This window comes from Podarcis bocagei, assembly GCF_964188305.1.
Source record: "Podarcis bocagei genome assembly, chromosome: 12".
Lineage (NCBI taxonomy): Eukaryota > Metazoa > Chordata > Lepidosauria > Squamata > Lacertidae > Podarcis > Podarcis bocagei.
The window spans coordinates 5,763,632-5,788,131 of record NC_138137.1 but is presented as its reverse complement, the minus strand read 5'-3'; the positions used below and the strand labels follow the sequence as shown (position 1 = coordinate 5,788,131).

General features: G+C 42.3%; 1 protein-coding gene across 1 annotated transcript in view; it reads right to left on the bottom strand.

Annotated features, from left to right (window-relative positions):
- VPS41 (VPS41 subunit of HOPS complex) overlaps window positions 1-24,500 on the bottom strand; it is a 120,480-nt gene that overhangs the window by 77,188 nt on the left and 18,792 nt on the right. Inside the window, exons 3-4 of the mRNA XM_081165111.1 lie at window positions 15,552-15,659; window positions 8,917-8,994 (exon numbers count right to left, since the gene is read on the bottom strand). Coding sequence (XP_081021237.1) covers window positions 8,917-8,994; window positions 15,552-15,659 — 186 coding nt within the window. The remainder of the gene's footprint in view (window positions 1-8,916; window positions 8,995-15,551; window positions 15,660-24,500) is intronic.

Genomic DNA, 24,500 nt, shown 5'->3' with positions numbered 1-24,500 from the left:
AAAGTCTTGAAAGTTGTGTCAGTGAGGAATAAACGTCCCTCACTGAATTCCCATTAGCTGCAGTTTTATTTCTGAGGGAGACCTGTTTGGGATTCTGGACAATATAAGTTTGACTGTTCAAAAGAAATCAATATCGTCAGGCTGACACTATTAGAACAAAAATGTAACTTTAATAGGAGGGGGAAAGTTCAGGAGAAATGGTCTGTGCGTTTGGCAGGGGAGGAGGCCAGTAAGTATCTGATAAGAAAAGCTTTCTACAAAACCCTAAATTTGAAGAAAAGCTTCCACTTGCAAAATACAGCCTGTGTGATAATCAATTACCTAATGTAAAATGCTTGAAATAAATACACTTAGTATGGATTATGTCAGCTCTTCAATTAGGAATAAATTCATGGCCATTCAAAGAGCCTCTTTTAACTGTATGGCAACTTCTTTTCCCTAGATGCTCATCATCATCCCACCTCATAGTGTCAGTCCCTCAACGGTGAACCTGAGAAATCAATCTGCTAATGTATAATTTGTAAAGCTCCTCTGACTAACAAATGGATAATTGATTCTTTCACAAATGCTGCATCCCCGTGGATGGGAGGCAGAATGAATAACAAACATTAGGGCTGGATTTGACTCCATTTCTGGGAGAAAGGCAATATTTGCGAGCTAGAATTCTAAACGTTTTAAAAAGTTGACTGTGTGACTTCATGCCTTTTAGCCATGGTTAACAAGCATGCAGCACACAGATTAGGGGTGTGAAAAGCAGACCGGTGCTCAATTGCAATTATGGCAAAGCACATTTCATGACAGGAGGGACCTGCTGACTCAACCACTAGAAAAAAAATCTCAGCTAATCGCATCACAGCCTGGGCACAACATTTTATCATACATGCAAATGTATCTAAAAACAGTAATTGATCCCAAAGATTTTCTTCAAAACAAAGTGATTGATGTGATGATCGGAAACTCAACAGCTTTGATCATTCATCTACCATGGGGGCACAGTCCATGACTTTGGATATATTACCAGCCAGAGGGGGGGAAACAACCAGCGTGTTTAATCTGCAATAGATCGGACGTCACAATAATTAATAATAATAATAATAATAATAATAATAATAATAATAATAATGATAATAATACCTCACCCGTCTGCTGGCTGGGTTTCCCCAGCCACTCTGGGCGGCTCCCAACAGAATTAAAAGCACAATACAACATCAAACATTAAAAACTTCCCTAAACAGGGCTGCCTTCAGATGTCTTCTAAAAGCCAGATAGTTGTTTATATCCTTGACATTTGATGGGAGGGCATTCCACAGGGAGGGCGCCACTACTGATAAACCATGGGGTATGACGACTGTAAATAAACTGTAACAACTGTTCAGAAATTATGCCTTCTTTAAAGAAGTCTGAATAAAGTACACCACTAGATTTCAACCATTTTTTTTAGGGGGGAGGATAAAGAGTCAGTATAGTATAGTCCTTAAGAGTGTCAGGACCTGAGAGACCAGGGTTTAAATCCCCACTCGGTCATGAAGTTGCTTTGAGACCTTGGGTCATTCAGAGCCTCTCAGTCTTACCCACCTCACAGGGTTGTTGTGGAGATTAAATGAGAAGGAGGGGAAGCATGTTCGCCACCTTGAGCTCCTTGGAGAAAATGTGGGATAAATGCAATAAATGAGTAATAGGAGATGTTTATGTAAAAATTGGGAGTAAAAAGAGGCAAAGTGCCAATTTGCAACACTTTTCAGCTTGCTCTTGTAAAATTGGATTTGTTTGAAATTTGGCACATTTATAGACCTCATCAGGCAGATGAAGTTTTAAGGTTCAATCAACAGGTGTCATTTTTATATGCTGTAGAAATTTGAGGCTTATAACAGCAGATTTTTAAAGTCTTGTAAGTGCCCCCTTAATACATACAAGACTTTCTATATAGATATAAAAACCCCACTGTAATGATAAGCACCATTTGAAAAGTTACGTATCCCCTTTTCCCTCGCATGGTAAACCATGCCTCTTCCTAGGATGATGCTTCCTCCAGAATAGGCAAGGTTCAGAACAACAGTTTTCATTCATATGCAAATGTGACAGTCAATTAACTGACTGATCCCAACATGATTCCTGAAGGCTGCAGGCAGGCAAGTAAACCTGCCTAGGATGACCCTAAACATTAGTTGGCAGGGGCGCCGACTTATAAAAAATATTGGGGGAGCCCGCGAAAGCTCATGAATAATTAATAAGCTCATGAATATGCAGATAAAGTGGCACCGCCTCCTCGTGAGCGAATAGGGGAGAGCATGCTGCGCCTATTAATCAGCTCCGAAGGAAATTGGGTGGAGCTTTTGCTCGGGAGGGAGGGCAGGAGGCATGCAGCCCAACCCTGTGCATTTTGGGCTGGGGGAGGGGCCGCGGTGGCGCTCTGCTGGAGGGGCGCCCGAGATTATTGGGGGGGCTGAGCCCCCCCAAACGAATTTTTGAGGGGGCTCGGGCCTCCTCAGGCCCCATGGAGTCGGCGCCTATGTTAGTTGGTGGCAGTCCTACTTTATTCCTAGCTTCAAAATCAGGTGACTTGCACCAGCTGCTTCGTTTTAATTTCTGATGCATAAGATAGCTCTAGTCTTCATTTCTTTTATTTCTTAAAGTTGGAATGGGACTACGCAGAAGCTTCCAAGCCCACTTATACTTTTCAGTGCAATGAGGGACATGCCGTCCCCAGGGCTGTAATTAAAGGCCAGTTCTTAGATGGTAAGAGCAAGAAAATCATACACAGACTATTTCTACATTTGATGTCTTTTTCTTTCCTTTTTTTTTTTAAAGGAATTGCCACCACAAATTTTCTTTGAATTATTTAGCATTCTATCAGGAATGCAATAATGAGCAATCATATACCCTGTCATGGCTTTTAAAACGAATAAGGTTCAACTTCCTGGTAGAGGTAAAGCTGTTAGCTATACAAAGTTCATTATCAACAATATCTTAAGACCCATTGGGAATAATGTGTGTTCATACTCGTGTGCTTTGTTCACCATGTTATTTCCCTGACATGTCATTTTTTATTCTTAAAAATTCATGTCTGGCTTTCTTTTTAAATAGCAACAAAGGGCTGCAAGTCCACCATTAACGTCACCTTATTTAACATGTGATGTCCTATTTTAATTCCATTGCTTTTGACTTTCGAACAAGAAAAACATCTCAATGTAAACAACATTCTATTAATGAAAGAACTCTGAATAATTCTAAGTGGTTGTGTTTGGCATATGAGCACACAAGCCCTCCCGTTAATAGTACACAGCCTTTTCTCTCTCTAACCTTTCCCTCAAGTGATTTATGAGATCTTGAATGGAACTGGAGTCACCTACATGCCTTATTATTTTTGCCACCAATTCTGAAAAGCTCCAAATCTGAATTCAAAGCTATTTTCCCCTGTCTAGGCCAGCAGCACAGTAACAAAAACATTACAATCTGCTGTTTCTTTTGTTCTCGGGGCACTTGGGTGTATCATAAGACATTTCTGAGCGGTCTGGGAGTTGCTGCAGAGTGGCTCTCACCATCTCTCCAGAAACATCAAAAAATGTAGGCCAAGAAAAAAGAGCTCTTTCCCATTCCCATTCCTGGGAGTGCCAACTCCTACGTACAGCCAATGGCAAAATCCCATGCTGGGCAACATGGTGCTTCTCAAATATTGTGGACTACAACTCTCATCAAACCTGACTTTCTGGGTATTATGGGAGCTGGAGCCCAACAACATCTGAGGGGCACCATACTGGCTACTCCCAAAATAATGCTTTGCCAATGGGAAATCTAAAGAGCTAATAGGCAAAGCAAAAGGACACTGCTGAGTTATTGACAGCTGCGAGACCCCTCAAAACATTATGTTTCCTATGACCCTCTTTGTTTAGATGAAGAGATCTTGAAGGCAAAGATATATTGGATCACCAAACAGAGATTCCTTAGGGTATCGTATGTTAGAGAGCAGTTGACTGTTCAAGGGTGAATTTAAAAAACTTGGAATTAAAATGGATATACTTTTATCTTTACTCCTCATAAGGTTTGAGAACTTGCAACTTTTAAACAACTACCCACTTCCCTGTCTCTTTCTCACAGGAAAAATGGTGGGTGCAAGCAGAAAATGAAGCTTAGGGGAAAGGGGGAAAGCCAAGGGAATCAGCAGTATGCTAGCTTCTTAGGAGCCAATCCTTTCCAAATCCCCCAATACTTTTAAAAGGTTGTTGGGATTTAGCAAACGCACATCTATCTAATAAGCTTCCTGTCTCTTAAAGAGTTTGGCACAGTGTAGTCTTTTAACTCTGCTGAGCTCCTACAACAGGAAACATACCAAAGGTAATATGCCAAAGCAAGGAGGTGACTTCAGGCAAGTAGTTCAGGGGTTCAGCAACCAGTTTGCTTATCACAACACGACGGACTGCCCTGCCAGATCTTGCAAGTGTCACCAGACAAGGCCGGCCCACCCATTCGGCAAGGTGAGGCGACTGCCTCAAGCGGCAGGATGCACAGCTGCGGTGGATCAGGCCTCCAAGGATTGCTGCTGCCACCACCACATCCCTCCCCCTCCTCCCACCGTTCCTGATGCATATCTTTTATTCCTCCGCTGTTTCTGAGGCAGGTCTTCACTCACTCCTTCTTCCCTGGCAATCTGCATAAAGCTGCGATCGCGCAAGCAAAATCTACGTGAGTTGCGGTGCCACTGTACTTTGCGTCTGCGAATGTGAACAACCCGTTTCAAAGCGAGGGGATTTGTCCTGTTGATTTCAACGAGACTTCAATGCAACTAACGTTTCTTGAATTGCACCCACAGAGTTAATAAGCAGAGTACCCTGGCAGATTATTTTCAAAAGCACGTAAACATTCAATTCTGCGGTCTAGTTGGCGTTTCGCTGCTTTGTCTTCTGTGCTACTGACAAAGACAACTGAAATGATGCCGTTAGAGTAATAAACAGAAACATTTACACGGCCTGTCAAAACATGTGAAGTGATAAAGACTAACGCATATGAAAGTGCAACCCGAAGTAAAATATTTCTCCATCTTAAATCAATAGAAGTAAACTTCCATGCTATGTGGGGGTAGGGGGGAGCGAAGCATTATTTTTCTGAAAGCAATTAACTGGATTCTTTATCATTCACTGTAATAACACCAACAGAGTCATTATAAGGCTTGCTTCCCTGTCAAATGTAAAACGGTATCAGGGCTGTTTACAAAATGCGTCACCCATCAAATGTGCATGGGATTGAGGAAGATGAACTTGTGAGAAAGGAGAGATTGAATATGGGTTGAAGCAGGGCAAAGTGTGGCAGTGGGTGGAGGGGTGGTTTAAAAGGACTTTCGAAGCATGACACGCTTTGTGGATAATCCCATCAAGGTAATAAGAAGCCTCAGATCAACCTCAATAGTTCCTGTAGCATGAAATCCTTAAAAAGGTAAAGGACCCCTGACAGTTAAGTCCAATCGTGAACGACTCTGGGGTTGCGGCGCTCATCTCGCTTTACTGGCCGAGGGAGCCAGCGTACAGCTTCCGGGTCATGTGGCCAGCAGGACTAAGCCGCTTCTGGTAAACCAGTGCAGCGCACGGAAACGCCGTTTACCTTCCCGCCGGAGCGGTACCTATTTATCTACTTGCACTTTGATGTGCTTTCGAACTGCTAGGTTGGCAGGAGCTGGGACAGAGCAACAGGAGCTCACCCCGTTGCGGGGATTCGAACCGCCGACCTCATGATCGGCAAGCCCAAGGCTCAGTGGTTTACACCACAGCGCCACCCGCTTACCTGTTGACAAACCAAGGCAGTGTACCAGAAGTTGCCTTCTAGTGAGGGGAGCCATTGGTCCATGTAGCTTAGCACTGCCTATGCTCACTGGCAGAGGCTCTCCAAGGCTTCAAGAGGAGGACACTCCCAGGCCTACCTGAAGATACCAAAGATTGACCCTGGGACATCCTGTGCTGAAGCAGACACTCTACGATGGTCCTCCCCCCCAGAATGGGATTGGACAAATTTGTGGAGGCTATGTCTGCCATGACCCAAAAATGAAACCTCCACAGCTAGAGACAGGACACTTCTGGCAGGAGATGCTTTGCACACGCACTGTGAGAGGGCCGCAGCTTTTCCGTCTTGCTCACAGAAGCATCAAGCTGCCCACTTCGAGACACAGCATGCTGGGCTTAAGCGGACCTTTGGTGTGATCCTGCAGGGGTCTTTCGATGTTCTTAAACGCTGAAACTTTAATATGGCTCTAAGTGCTACAAAAACCTCTGGGTTTTCAAGGTTGCAAAGAGGCAACCTGACTACTTTTAACTTTTTCTGCCATTCTGATTAAACAAAAAAATTTCGAATTCTCAAAGCCATCAAATATTTAAAAATAGGCCTTGAAGGAGTGTGCAAACACATGTTAAAAAATTCCACAGCAAGGGGGTGGTTCTTAAATATTTCATGCTATTTTCTTAATTCCCCCATTTGAGAAAGGCCTTAGAAGAACAACATGCTGAAAAGATTTCAATTTCCTTCCACCCAAAGAACGCTTCAAAACATTATATATTTAAATTTGTTTTCCACACTCATGCATCACCACTAAACCATTAAATATTAAAAAACCAACCCTGCTTATAAAGCAGTCTGCATTTTCTCCTCTCCAAGGGAAGTGCAACACTTTTGTTGGCACAAGCCATTTCTTGTTACTGTACTTGCTCTAAATATGTATTTATTAAAAACACCAGGCAACAGGGCATGAATTCTCTCTACCTTCTGAAAGCATTTTTTTGATTTGTTACTTAGCTAAATGTGTTTGTACAGCTCTCACATCTACAACGCTTTAATCTACAAGGATGTCAGTCGCGGCAATAATTATATTAATAAATTGTAGGCCATCTTAAGAAAAGATGAAGAGGCATTTGGAATTAATATGCTGTAAATCGCTTCCGCACCTTCCTTTGTCAGTGGAGTTAGCCAGGCTTTTCTTCTCCACTGCCTTTAAGTCATAATTTTCAACTCATTTGACACATTTCATCTCACTCAAAGCACTGAACCCTAATACAAGAGAACACCAGTATGTCAAATGCTCAGGATCCAAGAACACATATCGGTTAATCTTAAGCAGGTGTCACCGACGAAGATGCAGCCATGTTTGTGACAGGGAAGGCGGGCGGGAGAGAAACATATCGAAATAATCAGCGTGCGGTCAGAAGTCGTTAGGGATTCTGCAACGTTTTCGGAAGACCCGCCCTCCGTTTAAGTTGCCTCCCCACTGTATTTCAGGCTGAAGCTTGGAGAACGGGAGCTCTTTTGTTGAACAAAAGTAGCCTTCTGCCCTTTGGTATCTCCCACTACTTTCACCTTTCAAAGGGGGCTTGAAACAAAAGTTGGATTAACAGTTATATTTGGGTAATGATCATGAGCTACTCGGAACTAAGATGGCAATAGATACCTCATTTTCCGTCACCTACAGATTGATCTAGAACTTCAGAGGCACCTGAGGGCACACAGTGGTGCTGGCGCCACGTCTGAGAGGAGTCCAGGCACATGCCCTGTGTGCCCCATTCCCCACTTGCCAACTGCTTCTTCTGTTTCCCTCTACCCCACCAGGGCAGCGGAAAAGGAGTGTCTCCTTTTCTTTGTTTTCACCCCAAAACCAAAAGAACGCAGGATTTGTTCCTTACCACAAGCAACCCAACCCTCTTGCTTTTACAAGGCAGCTGGAAAGGTCTCCTTTCTTCTTCCAACCCCTTTTTTCTTATCAAGGCTGTTGGACACACCAGTTCTAGCATAATCCTACCTCTGTCTACTCAGAAGGAAGTCCCACTGAGTTCTACAGAGCTTACTCCCAGGTCAACAGGCACCAGACCCAAGGGCAGCCATCACAGCAGGGTGGCCCATAGCATCTGTGTGTCTGTCTGTCTATACATACACACACAACAACAACCCTTCAAATAGTTGCTCCTAGCAGTGGGTTTGGGGGAACAATTGTATAATTAGATTTTTTTAAAATAAAAAATAAAAAGTAACCTTTCACCTTTCACATAAAAGACTGCTATGTCAGCATCAGAACATGCGTTATGTTTTGCAAGAATGACACCTTGTGATGGACACTTTCATAAGTGCTGACAATGGTCTTTAAAAAAACAAAAAACGCCTACTGGAACATGTGACAATGCAAGACAAATACTATAAATATTTTTCTTCAGCAACAACTGCATACGGCCTACAAGAGGTATATTTTATGCCCCAGAATATGACTTTACATAAATTCTGCATTGTGTTTGTTCTCTAAGATTCCAGGAAATCACATGGAGAGAGGAAAAAATCTTCCTCTTCTCGTTCAATCAATACAATCCCTTAAGAGACCAAGCTTCAGGACATTCACATAAAATATTAGCTTTATATATTTGCAGTAGATAAACTGAAGTAGCAAGGCAATCAATCAATTTTCAATTACTTTTGGCATCTCAATATGATAGGACACATACTAACTATCAACAATAGTGAAGCTAACGAACTGCTCCGTGCCTATAGATGCCACAAGGACCCAAGGCATGCAGATGAGTTGTGTTAATTGTGACTGTGGCTACGGCACCAAGTGTGGCCCTGAAAATAGCCATATTCCAAAGACACTGTGGGACCAAGCCACCAGCACTGACCACAATGCTTTGGTAACACATGAACTGGGCCCTAGTTGAGACGGTTGGGGGAACCGCTGGCTGCTATTTGTTTTTCAATGGCTGCCATTTTGCTGTGCAGGAGACTCTCCTTGTCTGCTCCAGTGGATCTGAAGCCTGTTGTGTTGTGCTACTTCAGTCCACGTCACACAGCTGGCAGTAGTACACTTGTCAAAAAAGGGGCTCAGAGGAGATCAACGAAATTCCGGACGTGGTGGGTTGTTCCAAATATAGCACGAGGCTGCAAAGAAGTGGTTGTACTTACAATGTCAAACTTCTGGGTGATATTCCCCTGGACATCGAGTAAATAAACTTTGCCATAATGTGTTCCAAGCGCCAAAAACTGAAGAGAGGAAAAAGAAGATACTCAGTGAAAATTAAGACTTTCCATGATTTACGTACATTATTGTGCTGGTGCATGCTAGCTGTCAAAAGTCATCTACTGATGATGAATGTTGGCCGGCAGTCTCCTCCTGCTGCCTCCTAATCTATTGTGGCAAATCACAAAGGCAGTGTGAAGACAGGGGCTCATCCTGGCATATGCTGAAGAATAAAATGATAACGTTTGATGAACTATCACTTTCCGTATTGGCTTAGCTAGACCGAGGAGTTGAAACAAAATAATCCATGACTAAGGCCACCACAGATATTTTTAAAGCCAGTTCCTGACTTCTGCCTCTTTGTTGCACCTTCATCATGACGGAAGCATCAAGCTGGTGCGTGTTAATTGAAATAGAAATTGAAATACTTTATTGTCACTTGTACAACTTGTATACAGTGAGATTACACGAGCACCCCTCACTCAGCTCTCTTAGTCTTAATTCCCCTCGTTTACTGATGCACACCCACCAAAACCAGAAGTCAGTTGCCCTGTTGTTATCTTTTCATTCAGCAGCCTAACAGCCCATGGATAGAAGCTGTTCTTTACCCTGTTGGTGCGACTAATCCTGCTTCTGTATCTTCTGCCCAAGGGCAGGAGATCAAGAAAGTGCCAGCCAGGGTGTGAATCATCCCTGAGAATTTTCCTCACTCTCCTGAGGCAACGTTCTTCCGCTATTTCATCCGGCAGATTCATAGGACAGCCCATAATACCTTGTGCTGTATTCACCACCCTCTGTAGGCACTTCCCATCAGTTGATGTCAAACCAGCGTACCACACCGTGATGCAGTGTGAAAGGACACTTTCTATTGTGGACCGGTAGAAGGAGATCATCAAATGTTGGTTGACATCGTTCTTTCGCAATACTCTGAGGAGATGGAGTCTCTGTTGGGCTTTCTTAACTACCTGGGTTGTATTTATTAAGCATGTAAAAGTGGTACTGCTGCTAACCTACAGAGGAGGGATGGATACCCAAGACAACATGTCACAAGAAAGTTCAGAAGAGGAGGTAACTTTGCACCTGAGAAGTGGGAATGAAAGAAGAAAGCAAATAGTGGAGTGAAGAAGCCAGGACACTGGAGGAGGGAAAATGAAGTGGGGGTTTTCTGTACCTCTGCCACCACCTGTCCAAGGCACGTGGTTAGATAGTACATATAAAGCCTTGTGGCACAAAAACAAGTCACTTAAAAAAAAACAACATTTAAAAGGGATTGCTTGCTTTTAAAACTGCCCCTCCATTTTAAATCATCCCTAAAGTCCCAACAAGCACAGAGGTTATCTCAACTATTTTTCCTGCATCCAGTTCTTAACCACGTGGGGAGATAGAATAATAATAATAATAATAATAATAATAATAATAATAATAATAATAATAATATAAACTTTTATTTATATCCCGCCCCTCTCCGGCCGAAGTCGGGCTCAGGGCGGCTAACACCACATATATAACATTAGTATAAAATCAAGCAATAATTAAATTACCTCCTAAAAACAGGTCAAAATCAAATTAAAGTCTAATTAGACGGCTTTCCGCAGGGTTAGGGTTGGGAACAGTAAGTGCTCATCGGCCCAACTGTTTACGCTGATCTTATATGGGCCTGTGAGAATGCTGTTCTTATACAAAAAGAAAAAGGGGTGCTTTCTGTAAAATAAGTGCCCTATTGGATCAGTTAAGTCAGAAGATGGTTTTTATGACTAATGCGGCCAGAACCTTTGAACAGGTAGTGGGAAATCATATGGAGCCCACCGAGGAACCAAAACAGGAGCGTGCCATGACAGAACAACTGAAAGAAGAGGACCTTGCTGAACCTTGGGCGCCAGGGATGGAGGGACTTTTGGCCCAGCAAGAAAATGAGTCTTTGGATTTGATAAATGAACTTGGAAAAAACCAGATTCTGAAAGACAAAGTTTGGCTGGAAATGGGGGGGTTGGACTGACCCCCCTATGCAGGGATGTTTGGACTCTCAGAATCTGGCAAAGGGCCGTCAGAGGTTTGGAGTTGTTGGGACTTATCTTGGAGGGAATTGGAAATATGTTCACTACTTGAAACATGTTTTAAAATACCACATGGAGTTTAGTCTGGACTATGAGAAAGGGGCTGATCTGTCGAAAAGGGTCAAAAACACTATCAAGCTGGAGTTCCCACGAGTGAAAGGAAAATATGAAGAAGAACTGCGGAAGGGACATGGAAGAGATTTGATGGCCTCGGATATAAGACCACCAGGTTAAATGGGCCAGACTAATTGGGACAAAAAGGACTGATAACCCCGGGACCGGGGGGAGGGGACGCTGGAAGAAGATTGGATTGTTTTTATTCTCTTTTTTTATTGTCAGAAATGTTTTTATGAAAGTTGCAAAAATGTTGAAATGAAATTACTAGGCTCTTGTAAGAATGTTTAAAGAATTAGGTAAAAAGGTAATGCTTATGAGAAGCTGGTATAAATAAGATTTAAATTTGAAGTTTTAAGGTTTAATATAAGATAAGATGAAAATAGAGCAAGGTAATGTATTGACAGAATATTATGAATTATGGAAAGGATTTGCTGTGACAATTATCAATCAAGATACAAGAGATGGGAGGAGGAGGAGGTCATGGAAAGAAGGTAAAGAAAGTGGAGAATTTGAAAATGATGGTTTTATTTTTTATTTTTTATTTCTGTTCTTGTCTTTTTTTCTGTAATTTTGTCTTTTTCTTTTCTCTGTGATTTTAAAAATTCTTTTTTCAGTAAATATCATTTTAAAAAAAAACAAAAAAAAAACAAAAAAGAAAAAGGGAGTCAGGCTGAGCCCTGACAAAAGGCCTAGCAGAACACCTCCATCTTGCAGGTGGAACAAATCTATCTTGCAAGCCCTGCAGAAAGATGTCAAATCCCGCAGGGCCCTGAACTCTTGTGGCAGAGTGTTCCACCAGGCCAGGGCCAAGGCTGAAAAGGCCCTGGCCATGGTTGAGGCCAGCCTAATCTCTCTGAGACCCGGGATCTCCAAGGTGTTATTATTTGTAGACCATAAGGTCCTCCATGGGGCGTACCAGGAGAGGTGGTCCCGTAGGTATGAGGGTCCTAGGCCATATAGGGCTGGAAAGGTTAAAAGCAGCACCTTAAACCTGATCCTGTACTCCACCAGGAGCCAGTGCAGCTGGTATAGCACCAGGCGAATGTGATCCAGTGGTGAAGACTCCGTAAGGCATTCTGCACCCACTGGAGCTTCAAGGGCAGTCCCACATAGAATGAGTTACAATCATCAAGCCTGGAGGTGAACATCGCGTGGATCACAGTGGCGAGATCAGGGCGGGAGAGGTAAGAGACCAATTGCACATATGAGCAAGTTAGCACAGAATCGTGGCATGCATTCCTTGAAAAGGTGGGTCTCTCTCTCTCTCTCTCTCTCTCTCTCTCTCTCTCTCTCTCTCGGACAGGTCAGTCCCAGTTTAATCTACAAAGAAGATGGCAATGCAATTGACCCAGCCTGCTCTGGTCCTGCGGTCAAACCTTTCAGCCATAAAAATAAGTCGGAAACCAGCATTAAGTGTGTGCAGTGTGCATAGAGCACATGTGCTGCATGAGCACATAGAATACCCTCCAAACCCCCCACAAAATAAGTGCTCTACTTGCTATTTCATAATATAACAAAAACCCAGGCAGGGTTATTATTTATATATTTAGATTCTAAACAGAGATCTAGTTTATGCTACCAAATTCTGAGGACTAAAAACAAATTAACCAACAAAATGTTTGGTGCTCCTTTATATAGATGAGGATGCATTCGCCCCCGCACCTTTTCTTTAGCATTACTCAAGTGGTCAGACTCCTAAATTCTCTGTATTTCATTGCATGTGAGCATGCTTCATTGCAGCCTATAATGAAATGCTCAAATTTACAGGCACTACTAAGTGTGTCAGTCAAGCAGCACAATCTTTTTTTTTTTAAAAAAAAATAACCTTACAGAAAGTCAAGGTTCAAAAGGATTTATCAAAATGGAATTGCTTAAAATGAAATTTCAGTTCAGGCACTTAAAATATGAAGCCACATTAAAGAGAAGTCAAAAAAGAGAGGGGAGAGAGAGAGAGAGAGAGGAGAGAAGGGGTTCATTAGAAATTCATCCCCTGCAATGCCTTTCACTCCTGCAAGGTTGCCTTTTTACAGGAAGAAAAAAGTCCCCCGGGTAAAAAAATCAATACTAGTTAATAAAACATCAGGTGTGCAGACATAACTAGGTATGACTATTCCACTGCACAGGGCTGCCTGAATGCACCAGGTGCCATGACGATTAGTCATCCAATGCAGACAGCGAGTCCAGTGAAAATATGTTTTAGCATTGCAAGGAAAAAAATAATAATTCTGGAGGGAAATTAGTCTGAATATATGCCACTCTTCGGTACTCCAAACAAAGCCAAATTGTTCTAATCAAAACGTACATCTATCATACAGGCTGCGGTTTTATTTATCTTTCATAGGGTTTGATTTCTTTCTTTTTTTAAGGGATACACATGCACACACACACACACCACCCTCTGTTTTTAGCCTCAGCATTGTAAGAGACCAATTCCTAAAAGACACCTAGACTTCAGCTTCTAACATTATTGATCCTACTCATAAATAGTGTAGTTTGCTAGAAAACCAAAAGTGCTCAGTTACTTAAAACAACTCTGCTGTTGTGTTGTTCTCTGTGACACTATAATTAGGGTAGAACTTGGACAGCTCCAAATATAGAAAATACTTATAGTGTTGCCCAATAAATTTACTTCTTCTTTTTTTCTTTTTAAAGGAAACGTCATAGTTCCAGATGAAAATTGTCAGCTGTCAGATCACAGAAACTTTCAAAGATCAGTTTGGCTGAACCTTTGGTATCCATAATCTCATTAAGCACTGGGCATTTCCTGGTACGAGGAACCTTTTATGACCCGGGGCATGCTGTGCTTGTGCGACAAGGAATCTCTGCAAAATAACATAAAATCAGAATGGGAAGGGACCACGAGGGTCATCTAGTCCAACCCCTGGTATTTTTTCCCTTTTTTAAAAAGGAAGGAAACAGAAGTGGGAAGGGGTGGAGAAAGAGATGTGGGCTTTTGGATCATATCCCTTTATGTGATTATTGTGTGAAGGGATGAAAAGCAGTTTATTTCTTATTACAAGCAGAAAGGGAACTAGTCAAAGATCAGTAGGCTTTAGATCTTTTCACACATAGAATTGTAGAATTACACGAGACAGCTATTTTATGTAACATATCTAAAACCTTAATATAGGAAGGATCAACGTGTATTGGCCAAGGGTGTATAATTCTAATCTCAAGGTGAGGTGGGGGCCTTAAAGGAATTTGAGGCTTGCCCAAGTTGAACAAGGAGATGTATGATGCTATAGGCAAGAGAAAAACTTATATCCCTAAGCTTAAATCAAACTGTTCAACTAAACTTATCCTGTCCAGGTAAGCAGACCAATCATCGGTTATTTGCAGAGGTAAACCCTGGAAGATTACCATTGTACCAACTTAGGGGGTATGTGACGTAAGTCAACATTGCATGTCCAAGGGATCCCTGACCGTTAGGTTGTCGCGGACGACTCTGGGGTTGCAGCATTCATCTCGCTTTACTGGCTTCCGGGTCATGTGGCCAGCATGACTAAGCCGCTTCTGGCGAACCAGAGCAGCGCACGGAAGTGCCGTTTACCTTCCCGCTGGAACGGTACCTATTTATCTACTTGCATTGGTGTGCTTTCAAACTACTAGGTTGGCAGGAGCAGGGACCGAGCAACGGGAGCTCACCCCGTTGCGGGGATTCGAACTGCCGACCTTCTGATCAGCAAGTCCTAGGCTCTGTGGTTTAGACCACAGTGCTACCCGCGTCCAAGATAACGGAAGTCTAATTTCAGATGCCTGTTAACACTAATATATAGTCACATCCTTGTACATATATAAAAAACCAACCCTTCGCTTAGATTCCTTACATTACATCTCTCTTTCCCCTTCTATTACCTCTAACTTAACTGGGGTGCACTTGACCCCAGGAATATAATGTAAGGTTTTCAAGCATGGGTGAGTGGTGGGTGACTTGAAGAAAAACAGTAAATGCAAATAATTTATCCCAGCACGGGGCTGAGTGGAGGTCATGTTTATTCACCAAGCACTTGACAAAAACGTCAAAAAAGTGATTGGATAATAGGTGGCTGCAGGAGATTTGCCAAGTAAAGAATTTAAATCAAAACCACCTCCCCTGTCTTCCACTTCTTCAGAAGTGGCAGCTAACACAGAACTACTCCAGGGACAAATTGGGCAGCGTGCAAAGAGCTCACAGTAGTCAGAACTCACTTAGTGAATCTCTAAGCAAATAATTGCCTATACCTTCATGCTTGCCGGGAAACAAAATTCTCAGCAACTGGAAGTATCTCTACAGTGTTTGTTACCACAATTTAGAGCTTCTGGTATCATCTATACCCAAATCTCAACTGTTTTGGTGAAGACAGCACAAATCTACATTTTTAAAATATTACGTATGTGTGTGCATTAAAAACAAACAAACAAACTCTTACCTTCTCATGCACCATCATGCAACTGGCGACGTCCTTTTGAAGAATTTCCGTAACGCCATTAGAAAGCCTTTCATACTTCAGCTTGGGCTCCTCTTCACTGTCATCTTCCTGGATTAATAAATTTTAAGAGAAAAGAGGGATACTAGTTTTCCTCAGGTTTACACACTTCTACTCTTCCCAACCCAACCCCAAAATAAAAATACTGCCATAGATAATCCCCCATAAACCACTAAGAAATGGAAGCCAAAATACCAACTTCCTGGCACCCAAATTCTGACAGCATTTTTTCTTTTCATAAACATGTTAGTCAACACTGCTGTAGCTCAGGAAATGCTTAATAATTTCTTAAAAGCAGGAGGGGAAAATCCAGAAGTGTACTTGACAAAATAAAAGAAAGCCCAATATTCTAATTACTACACAAAATACATCACATATTTACTTATTTTCAAAATTTTTATACTTCTTAACTGTTGAAACTTCCAAGAGGCTTACACAGAACAGAACATATAGTGTACATTAAAATTATCAATGAAAAGTCAGAGGTTAAAAACAAGTTGACTAAAAATAAAAAATATCCACCCTATTTTGGGTGGTGGTGGGGAGAACACACTCTCCGTACTCCAAGGAACCTCTCAGAAGCAAAAAGTCACTTGCAGTTCTACTCTAAATCCTGAATATTAGGCAGGCAGCTCCTCTTTGGCACTTAGGTGCCCACCTAGAACTTTTTACCCAGGTTTTCTCTGTGAGTGATCCAGCTATGTTGATGCACCAATCTAATCCACTGATTTATGACACATTCTGTATCTGTTATATGTATTTTCATTGTTGATTTTTACACCATGATATTTTTAAAATATTGGTGGTATAGAAATTATTGCAAATAAATAATATAAAAACAGAATCGAAACAATCTGTTGTGCACCTCGAAATGGAAACCCTATGGGTTTTAGACAACATCAAAAAGGATGTTTCTGAAGCTTAGGAAACATACATTTTTCAGTGTCGTTTCGTTCCATTTGTATCCTACCCACTCCCTCTTGCCAAAGGAAGCAACAGTTTCTTTAAAAGAGTATTCCCAACACATTATTTTTCCGTGTGCATAGTGCTTTTACAAAGAATGAAAGGATGGCTCTCCACCACAAGGGGCTTGCAATCTAGAAGAAGTGGAAGGCTGGAGAAGAGAGGGGGAGAATGTGCAATGATTGCCGTTACATCTACTTAGGCATATAGAAATTACAGATAAAAACGTAGAAATTACATATTACTTAATGACATGAAAAGCCAGCCTCACAACATTCCCAGTTAGAGTAGACCACTAGAGGAAAGAGGGCTTCTGACCTTGAAATCTTGGGCAGAATCAAAACACTATTTCAGTCACTTGAATCTATTCTTTATATCCGCCATTGGCTAACTGATGGTGTTAACCACACGTGGACAATGTGCAGGTAGCTTTGCGGGTTCCTCAAAGGATGCTCAACCACACACCCGCACTCGTTGTCCTGTGCTGGCAACTGCATTCCTGCGACCCACCAAACAGCGGATTGTCTGTCAGCTGGGAAGCAAGGGCAGGTGCACAATGCAGCTGTCAAGATTCTTTCCCATGCTTTGCATCGCCCTTACCCCCTACCCACCTAGCTGGCAATGCAAAGAGCCCGTGGATGTGCACATTCCTCAGTTGTTCCCACAAATGCCCGTTACTGGGTAGGAGGTAGCAAGGGGGGACGCGGGTGGCGCTGTGGTCTAAGCTACAGAGCCTAGGGCTTGCCAATCAGAAGGTCGGCGGTTCGAATCCCCGCAACGAGGTGAGCTCCTGTTGCTCAGTCCCTGCTCCTGCCAACCTAGCAGTTCGAAAGCACGTCAAATTGCAAGTAGATAAATAGGTACCGCTCCAACGGGAAGGTAAACAGCGTTTCCGTGCGCTGCTCTGGTCTGTCAGAAGCGGCTTAGTCATGCTGGCCACATGACCCGGAAGCTGTACACTGGCTCCCTCAGCCAATAAAGCGAGATGAGCGCCGCAACCCCAGAGTCGGTCACGACTGGACCTAATGGTCAGGGGTCCCTTTACCTTTAGGGAGCAAGGAGGTGCTATGAGACCAGGAGGAGAGGTTTAAAACTCCCTATCACCTTGCACCAAACTGGGGGTGAGGGAGTGTGTACATGTGTGTACAAGTGAGAACAGTGTTAGAAACTCAGATATATCAGTTAGACGCCAAATGGCTCCTTAAACCAGGGATACAGTCGCCAAAACAGAATGGCTAGTTGCCATTTTGGGGCCAGACGGTTCGAAAGTCGTATTTTTCATTACAACTTCTTGGTTCCTGAAATTCATTCTGATTGTGCAGACAAAATATAATGGACAGAATTCTTCAGGATGTGTTGCTTGTGTGTGAAAACAGTCAAGATGAAAGGATCCTCAGGCACGCGCCTCCAGGTGGTGGAGACGTCAGGCGCCAACCTGGCACGCAGGCATCTTCACTTGGTTGCAAGTGGCCAATAGCCAGGTGCAAAATTTCGCCTGCCACCTGGCAAAGTTTGAATGCCACGTGAGAGTGGGCAGAAGGCTCTATGTGTCTGTGATTGAGACGTGAGTGTGCTTGTGGCTGTGTTTGTGTATAAGGAAGGGGGTCGGTGCTCTATTTGCATGCTGCCCTCCGGAGCCATAAAATGTTGGCATCCCTGGTGTAAATGAAAGATTTGAATGCATGTTTTCCTAGGCTGCATCAGCTTCCTAGAGGTGGAAATACTCAAGATTAAGGAAAGACAACTAACCCACCAATAAAATCCCAACGTTGAAGTAGTCAGAAAGCCAAGCAATTCAAGAATGACTCCAAGAACAAAACTTCCACGTGTCTTACCTCTGAGGTAGGTAACTTCTGAACACATCCATCCTTCAAGTACAGGCTTATATCAGCCAGCCCCATGGATATTTGAGCTTCGTAAGATTCCCAAAGTTCACACCACTATGAACACCCTCCCCCCAAAAAAATGTCTTGAAAATCATTATGAGCAGGTTTAGGGCTTGTAAGTCCTCTTGGGTGCATTTCTACATGCCCAACTCTAGTTGTTTTGCTGATTGATCAGTTGTTTGATCAGGGATCCACATATTTTGATTGGCTTGATGGTCAGCCATCATTGTACAGTGGTGCCTCGTAAGACGAAATTAATCTGTTCCGCGAGTCTCTTCGTCTTGTGGTTTTTTCGTCTTGCGAAGCAACCCTATTAGCGGCTTAGCGGCTATTAACGGCTTAGCGGCTATTAACGGCTTAGCGGCTTTAAGAAAAAGGAAACAAACTCACAAGAACTCGCAAGACGTTTCGTCTTGCGAAGCAAGCCCATAGGGAAATTCGTCTTGCGGAACGACTCAAAAAACGGAAAACTCTTTCGTCTTGCGCGTTTTTCGTCTTGCGAGGCATTCGTCTTGCGAGGTACCACTGTAGTCACCAATGACCCCCCTGAAGTGGGTAGATTTAATGCATGGGTAGGCAAACTAAGGCCCGGGGGCCGAATCCGGCCCAATCACCTTCTAAATCCAGCCCATGGACGGTCCAGGAATCAGAGTGTTTTTACATAAGTAGAATGTGTCCTTTTATTTAAAATGCCTCTCTGGGTTATTTGTGGGGCATAGGAATTTGTTCATTCTTTTCCCCAAAACATAGTCTGGCCCCCCACAAGGTCTGAGGGACAGTGGACCGGCCCCCTGCTGAAAAAGTTTGCTGACCCCTGATCTAATGCATCTGGTGCCCTCTGTATGTCTTGCACTCTAACTTCCATTAGTCCTAGACTGCATGGCCAATGTTCTGGGAAGACAGGACTGAGACCATAGAGAGGGAACCAAGTTGGAGAAGGATGGTGTAATCTCAGAGACTTCATGCTGTGCTTTGGAAGTAGATTCAGTGGCGTAGCATCAGGGGAGCTTTGATTTGCCAAGTGATGACAAAAATACCCATTTACTTAGAATTTGTTTAACCCTCCTCCACCAGCAACCCTCTCTCTTTATTCCAACTTTTTCTATATCTTCCTGAACTCCCACAACTGACAAATACTACCATATGCTTCACAAACCAGCAACCAATCACGTCAATGCCTTTAAAAGGGGTAAATACTCTGTGGATGATCCAACCTCTGTTTGAATCTGAAATCTATGTGATAGAACTGTGATACAGTTTACATTTGGACAAGGTTTTTCATTTTGTGTGTATATAAGCACACACAGAGTATGCCACTAAACACTGTACTTGAATAAATTTCAATTTTCTGCTAGAAGAGCAAGAACCCTACACAGGGTTCCCCTACACAGAAATCAACCCAGCTTTGCCACTGAATGCACACTCAAGAGACCTGCCGGCAATCCAGTATGTTTTAAACACCTTTTTGCCCCCTTCCCATGTTGCACTTTTAGATTTCCTCCTGCCAGCTTCTCTGAATCCAACCCAATGTGTGAAGTAGCCCTTTCATTGAATAATTACTGTATGTTCATAACACTGTTTTTCTTTCATATCTAAAATTTTAAAAAACTCAGGAATCCTTCCACAATAGTGGTTGAGGGTTATATAATATCAATTCCTTATATTGGGAAGCAACTAAGAAGCAGGATACCTTCTTAATATGACCACATTTGCAGGATTTAAGTGCCGCCATACACTGGTTTGCACACCAGTGAGGTAGCTCACAATTTCACTAAGCTATTGAAATAGTATCCTCACAAAACCACAAAGGACAAGCTACAGTAGAAAGGCCTAAATTTCAACTTTCTTCTTCACCTACAACAGCCAGGGACTTTGGTGTTAAGTTTTGATGACAGAATTTTTAAAAAAGGGATTAATATAGGGATGTCAACAATCAACGACACAGTTGTCGAAAACAATGTGTCAAGATGTCCAGCAAGATGCAATTTTTATTCAGTAAATCCAACACTGAACAAAGTTGTTACCAGTCAGACAGACTCAATGTCAAATTAGAGTGCAGGGCATAATCAGACAAATTACCTGTGCTTCTTCTTCATTCTTGACAGATGCAAAACAGTTAAAATCAAAAAAAAGTTAGCGCAGTCTGCAGCTTCTACGTTATGTGACAATTAGCACATAATTGCATTTACGTACATTTTTATTATGAATAAGACACTTGCAATGTACAAATGATCTGCACACTCTGGGCATAAACATGCAGAGTTAAAAGTGAATTCTGGGCATCAAAGTCATTATAATAAGATCCAACATGTTGCTGAAGTCTGGACATCAAATGTGCAACCAAAGTGAAAAGTTAATTCTAGTCTCCCAAGTATTTTGCATAAAAGCATTCATCCACGGACCATTAGATAAAGTTACTGTAAATAAGTTTTGCCTGTCTTATTTATGAGTGAAAACTAAGTAATTCCTCCTGCGCATGCATATACAAAAAACATATACTTTCAAAAACTCAGCTCACTGAAGCATTCTGCCAGGCTTCAAGAAAAAACATGAATAAAGCGAGAAACTTCAAATATTGCGCACACTGATGTACCCATTTCATGATTTTCTGACAGGTATCTCTTATGTTAAATAAAAGTCAAGCTAAAGGTGAATTTGAGAGGCTTTTTCTTTGCTGTAAACAAACAAAATGAAAAACTATTTGTAAAATACAAGATTACTCCATTTCTGCAGACTATATATCACCTTCTAAATAAAGAGACGGAAAGCATCAACGGCAATTGATGAATCAGAGTTTAACATATATATATATATATATATATATATATATATATATATATATATATATATATATATATTTGCTTTCGATATATATATCCCCATCTCTCTCTCTCTTAGGAGAAGCTTTTATGCAGCATGAACTTCTAAAGGTAAACACACGGCAGCGTAAATAAAAAGCAAATCAATAATTTTTGTTAAATTTTAATAATCCTGCAAACCTACAAATAAAACCATCATCAGCCTGAGTTGAGATGACAGTTAGCTGCGTTTCTATGACAACCCGGTTGAACAGTACAAGTCTTGACTTGCAGCAAAGCTTAAGATATGAACAGAGTGACATTTACTCCATACAGGAAAACTCACAGCTTTCTTCTTAAAAAAAAAAAAAAATCAATTTCTCAACTAACATGGATTTTTACTAAGTATATGGCACTTTTAATTAAAGGCAAAGTCCTGTATACTATCCTAAAGGATTCTCAAGTCATTTGGAAAAATAATAATATCACTGTCGCTTGCACTGTTTTGACATTTCCGTCTGTTCTCCCCTCACATTTCTGTTGCAGGGAAAATACACTCAATTTTAAGACGTATGAAATAGTTGTGATCTATCCCTCAGCTATTGGTGTCGTATTTTACCAAGTCAAAAGATTAACATTTTATACACACATAATGCCAGGACCACAGACTTATTTCACTCCCTACAGCTTCCAACATAATCAAGAGATATTTTTCACTTTAAACAGCAGACATGTTCCACAATGTATAACAAAACGCTGCTCAAAATCACACACACACACACCCCTTTTTAAGTTGCCTTTTCTTTGGATCCAAGAAACTACAACCACAGTCCAATACAGAATTCAATCACAGCCAAGAAATATGAGCAATAAAATAAATGAGCTTACTGAAATTAACGTACTGCATATCTATACGCGTGTTGGATTGTGGCCTATACATAAAGGGTGTTTCTGTGTGCAGGTGTGCAGTTCAGAACTTGAAAGAAAACTTTAAACCGCACTGACAGAAAATGTGAGGTTCAGCCTATACTTGGGATTTTAAAGAAAACAAGCATAAAACTCAGCTATTGCATAACTAATTGCCAATTTGTCATAGTAATCAATTCAAAATCATGCTCCAAATGTTCACTATTTACCTTCTCACTTTGCATCTGAAAGCACAGGAAAAGCCAGGTTATTACCCAGCAAGAACCTCAGTTTTCTGTGGACAGTTTCTGCTAAAAGCTCCACACATAACACTAATGCAATTAAGTAATGAGATCAGAAAACTGTTTAGGGCTGTATCGTTCATTAAGACCAAACTCCTTTGAGTAAATCAATGGCAGGCTTCTCTTTCTCTTCTTGTAATCAAACTACAGGTTGGTCTACCTTGGCCTTCCCCAACCCGGTGCCCTCCAAATGCTTGGGACTACAACTCCCATCAGCTCCACCCAGCATGGCTGTGATGGAGAGCACTGGGGGCTAGTACAAAAAATATGGAAGACCTGTTCAAACGTGGAACGGTCTCCCTTGGGAAGTTGTGGACTGTCTTTCCTTGGAGGTTTTTAAGCAGAGGTTGGACGGCCATCTGTCATGGATGCTTTGGCTGAGATTCTTGCATTGCAAGGGGGTTGGACTAGATGACCCTGGGGTCCCTTCCAACTTTAGGATTCTTTATACAACTTTAAAAGATCAACTGCCGTATTTTTCGCTCCATAAGACGCACCTGACCATAAGATGCACCTAATTTTTAGAGGAGGAAAACAAGAAAAAAAAATATTCTGAAGGAAACAGTGGATGTACGATTTTTGTGGTTCATGCTGTGGCCACAGACATGTGATCTGATGGTGAATTTGGGGTGACCCAATGCAAAAATCCTGAGGATCCATGGGCTTTTACCTCTCCCCTCCCAGGCAGCCACCTTTATCTCTAGCGTCCCTTATCTCCCTCCCCAATCACTTGCCAATCAGCTGCTTCCTTTCAACACTCCCTTCCCTCTCGTTTGCCTTAGTGTCTTTTCCTTAGCTGGAGCAGTTTTTTGCTCCTCCTTTTCTTCTAATTTCTCTCCTCATTGCTTTAGCCTTCCTGTCTCCTCTCCTTGCAAGTTCGCTGTCTTTACCTCCCCCCTCCCAGGCAGCCTCCTTTATTGCTAGCGCCCCTTATCTCGCTTCCAATTGCTTGCGATCAGTGACTTTGTTTCAACACCCCCTTCCCACTTTCTTTTTTTTTAAAAAAAGCATTATCTGCTTTTCTCCCCTGGGCAATTCGGCTCCAGGGACCACACATTCGCTCCATAAGACGCACAGACATTTCCCATTACTTTTTAGGAAGAAAAAAGTGTGTCTTACGGAGCAAAAAATATGGTAGTTTTAATTAGCATTTCTAATATTAACAGATCCTTATCTCACTTACCCACACAACAACCCAGGAAGCCTAAACAAGGTGAAGTATCGTGCCAATTTTACATATGATGACAACAGTCTCTTAAACCACGGTTAGAAGACTGCTCTAACAGTTATTAACCTATGTGTTGTCTATATTTCTGTGATTGGTTCTCACTGCAACACAGGGGTTTGTTTTTCACTTGGGCTTGATGCACATAGTTAACATCAATGCTCACATATGCTCAACTGCTGTTAAGATGCAGGATGGCATTCATGACCAGAAGAAGGAAGGCCTGGGTGAGAGAGTTCGCGATTCCAGAACCTGCCCCGTATCTTTCCATGCCAATTATACATCAGCCCGCAGAAGTGATTACTGCTGAACCATTCTAACTTTGGTTCTTCAAAGGAAAAGCCAAAGTGGAGCTCTTCATGGTGGAAAGAAAACGGGCCTTAAAGGGGAAGTGGGTGGGGAGGGGAGCAAGAGCACATTGCTCATGTCTGCCACCAAGAGACGTTCACGGTACAGCAGAAAGCACACCAGAAATTCAGTCTTCCTTGGTCTCAATCATTTGCACCAACAGAACAGAGCCCACTCATCATAGCAAGGGCGGACTTTGGTAAAATGGCGCCCCGAGCGAGGACAAAATTGGATGTTGTTTAGCCATTTAGTCGTGCCCGACTCTTCATGACCCCCTGGACCAGAGCACGCCAGGCACTCCTGTCTTCCACTGCCTCCCGCAGCTTGGTCAAACTCATGTTGGTAGCTTCGAGAACACTGTACAACCATCTCATCCTCTGTCGCCCCCTTCTCCTTGCGCCCTCCATCTTTCCCAGCATCAGGGAGTCTTCTGTGAGAGCCAGTGTGGTGTAGTGGTTAAGAGC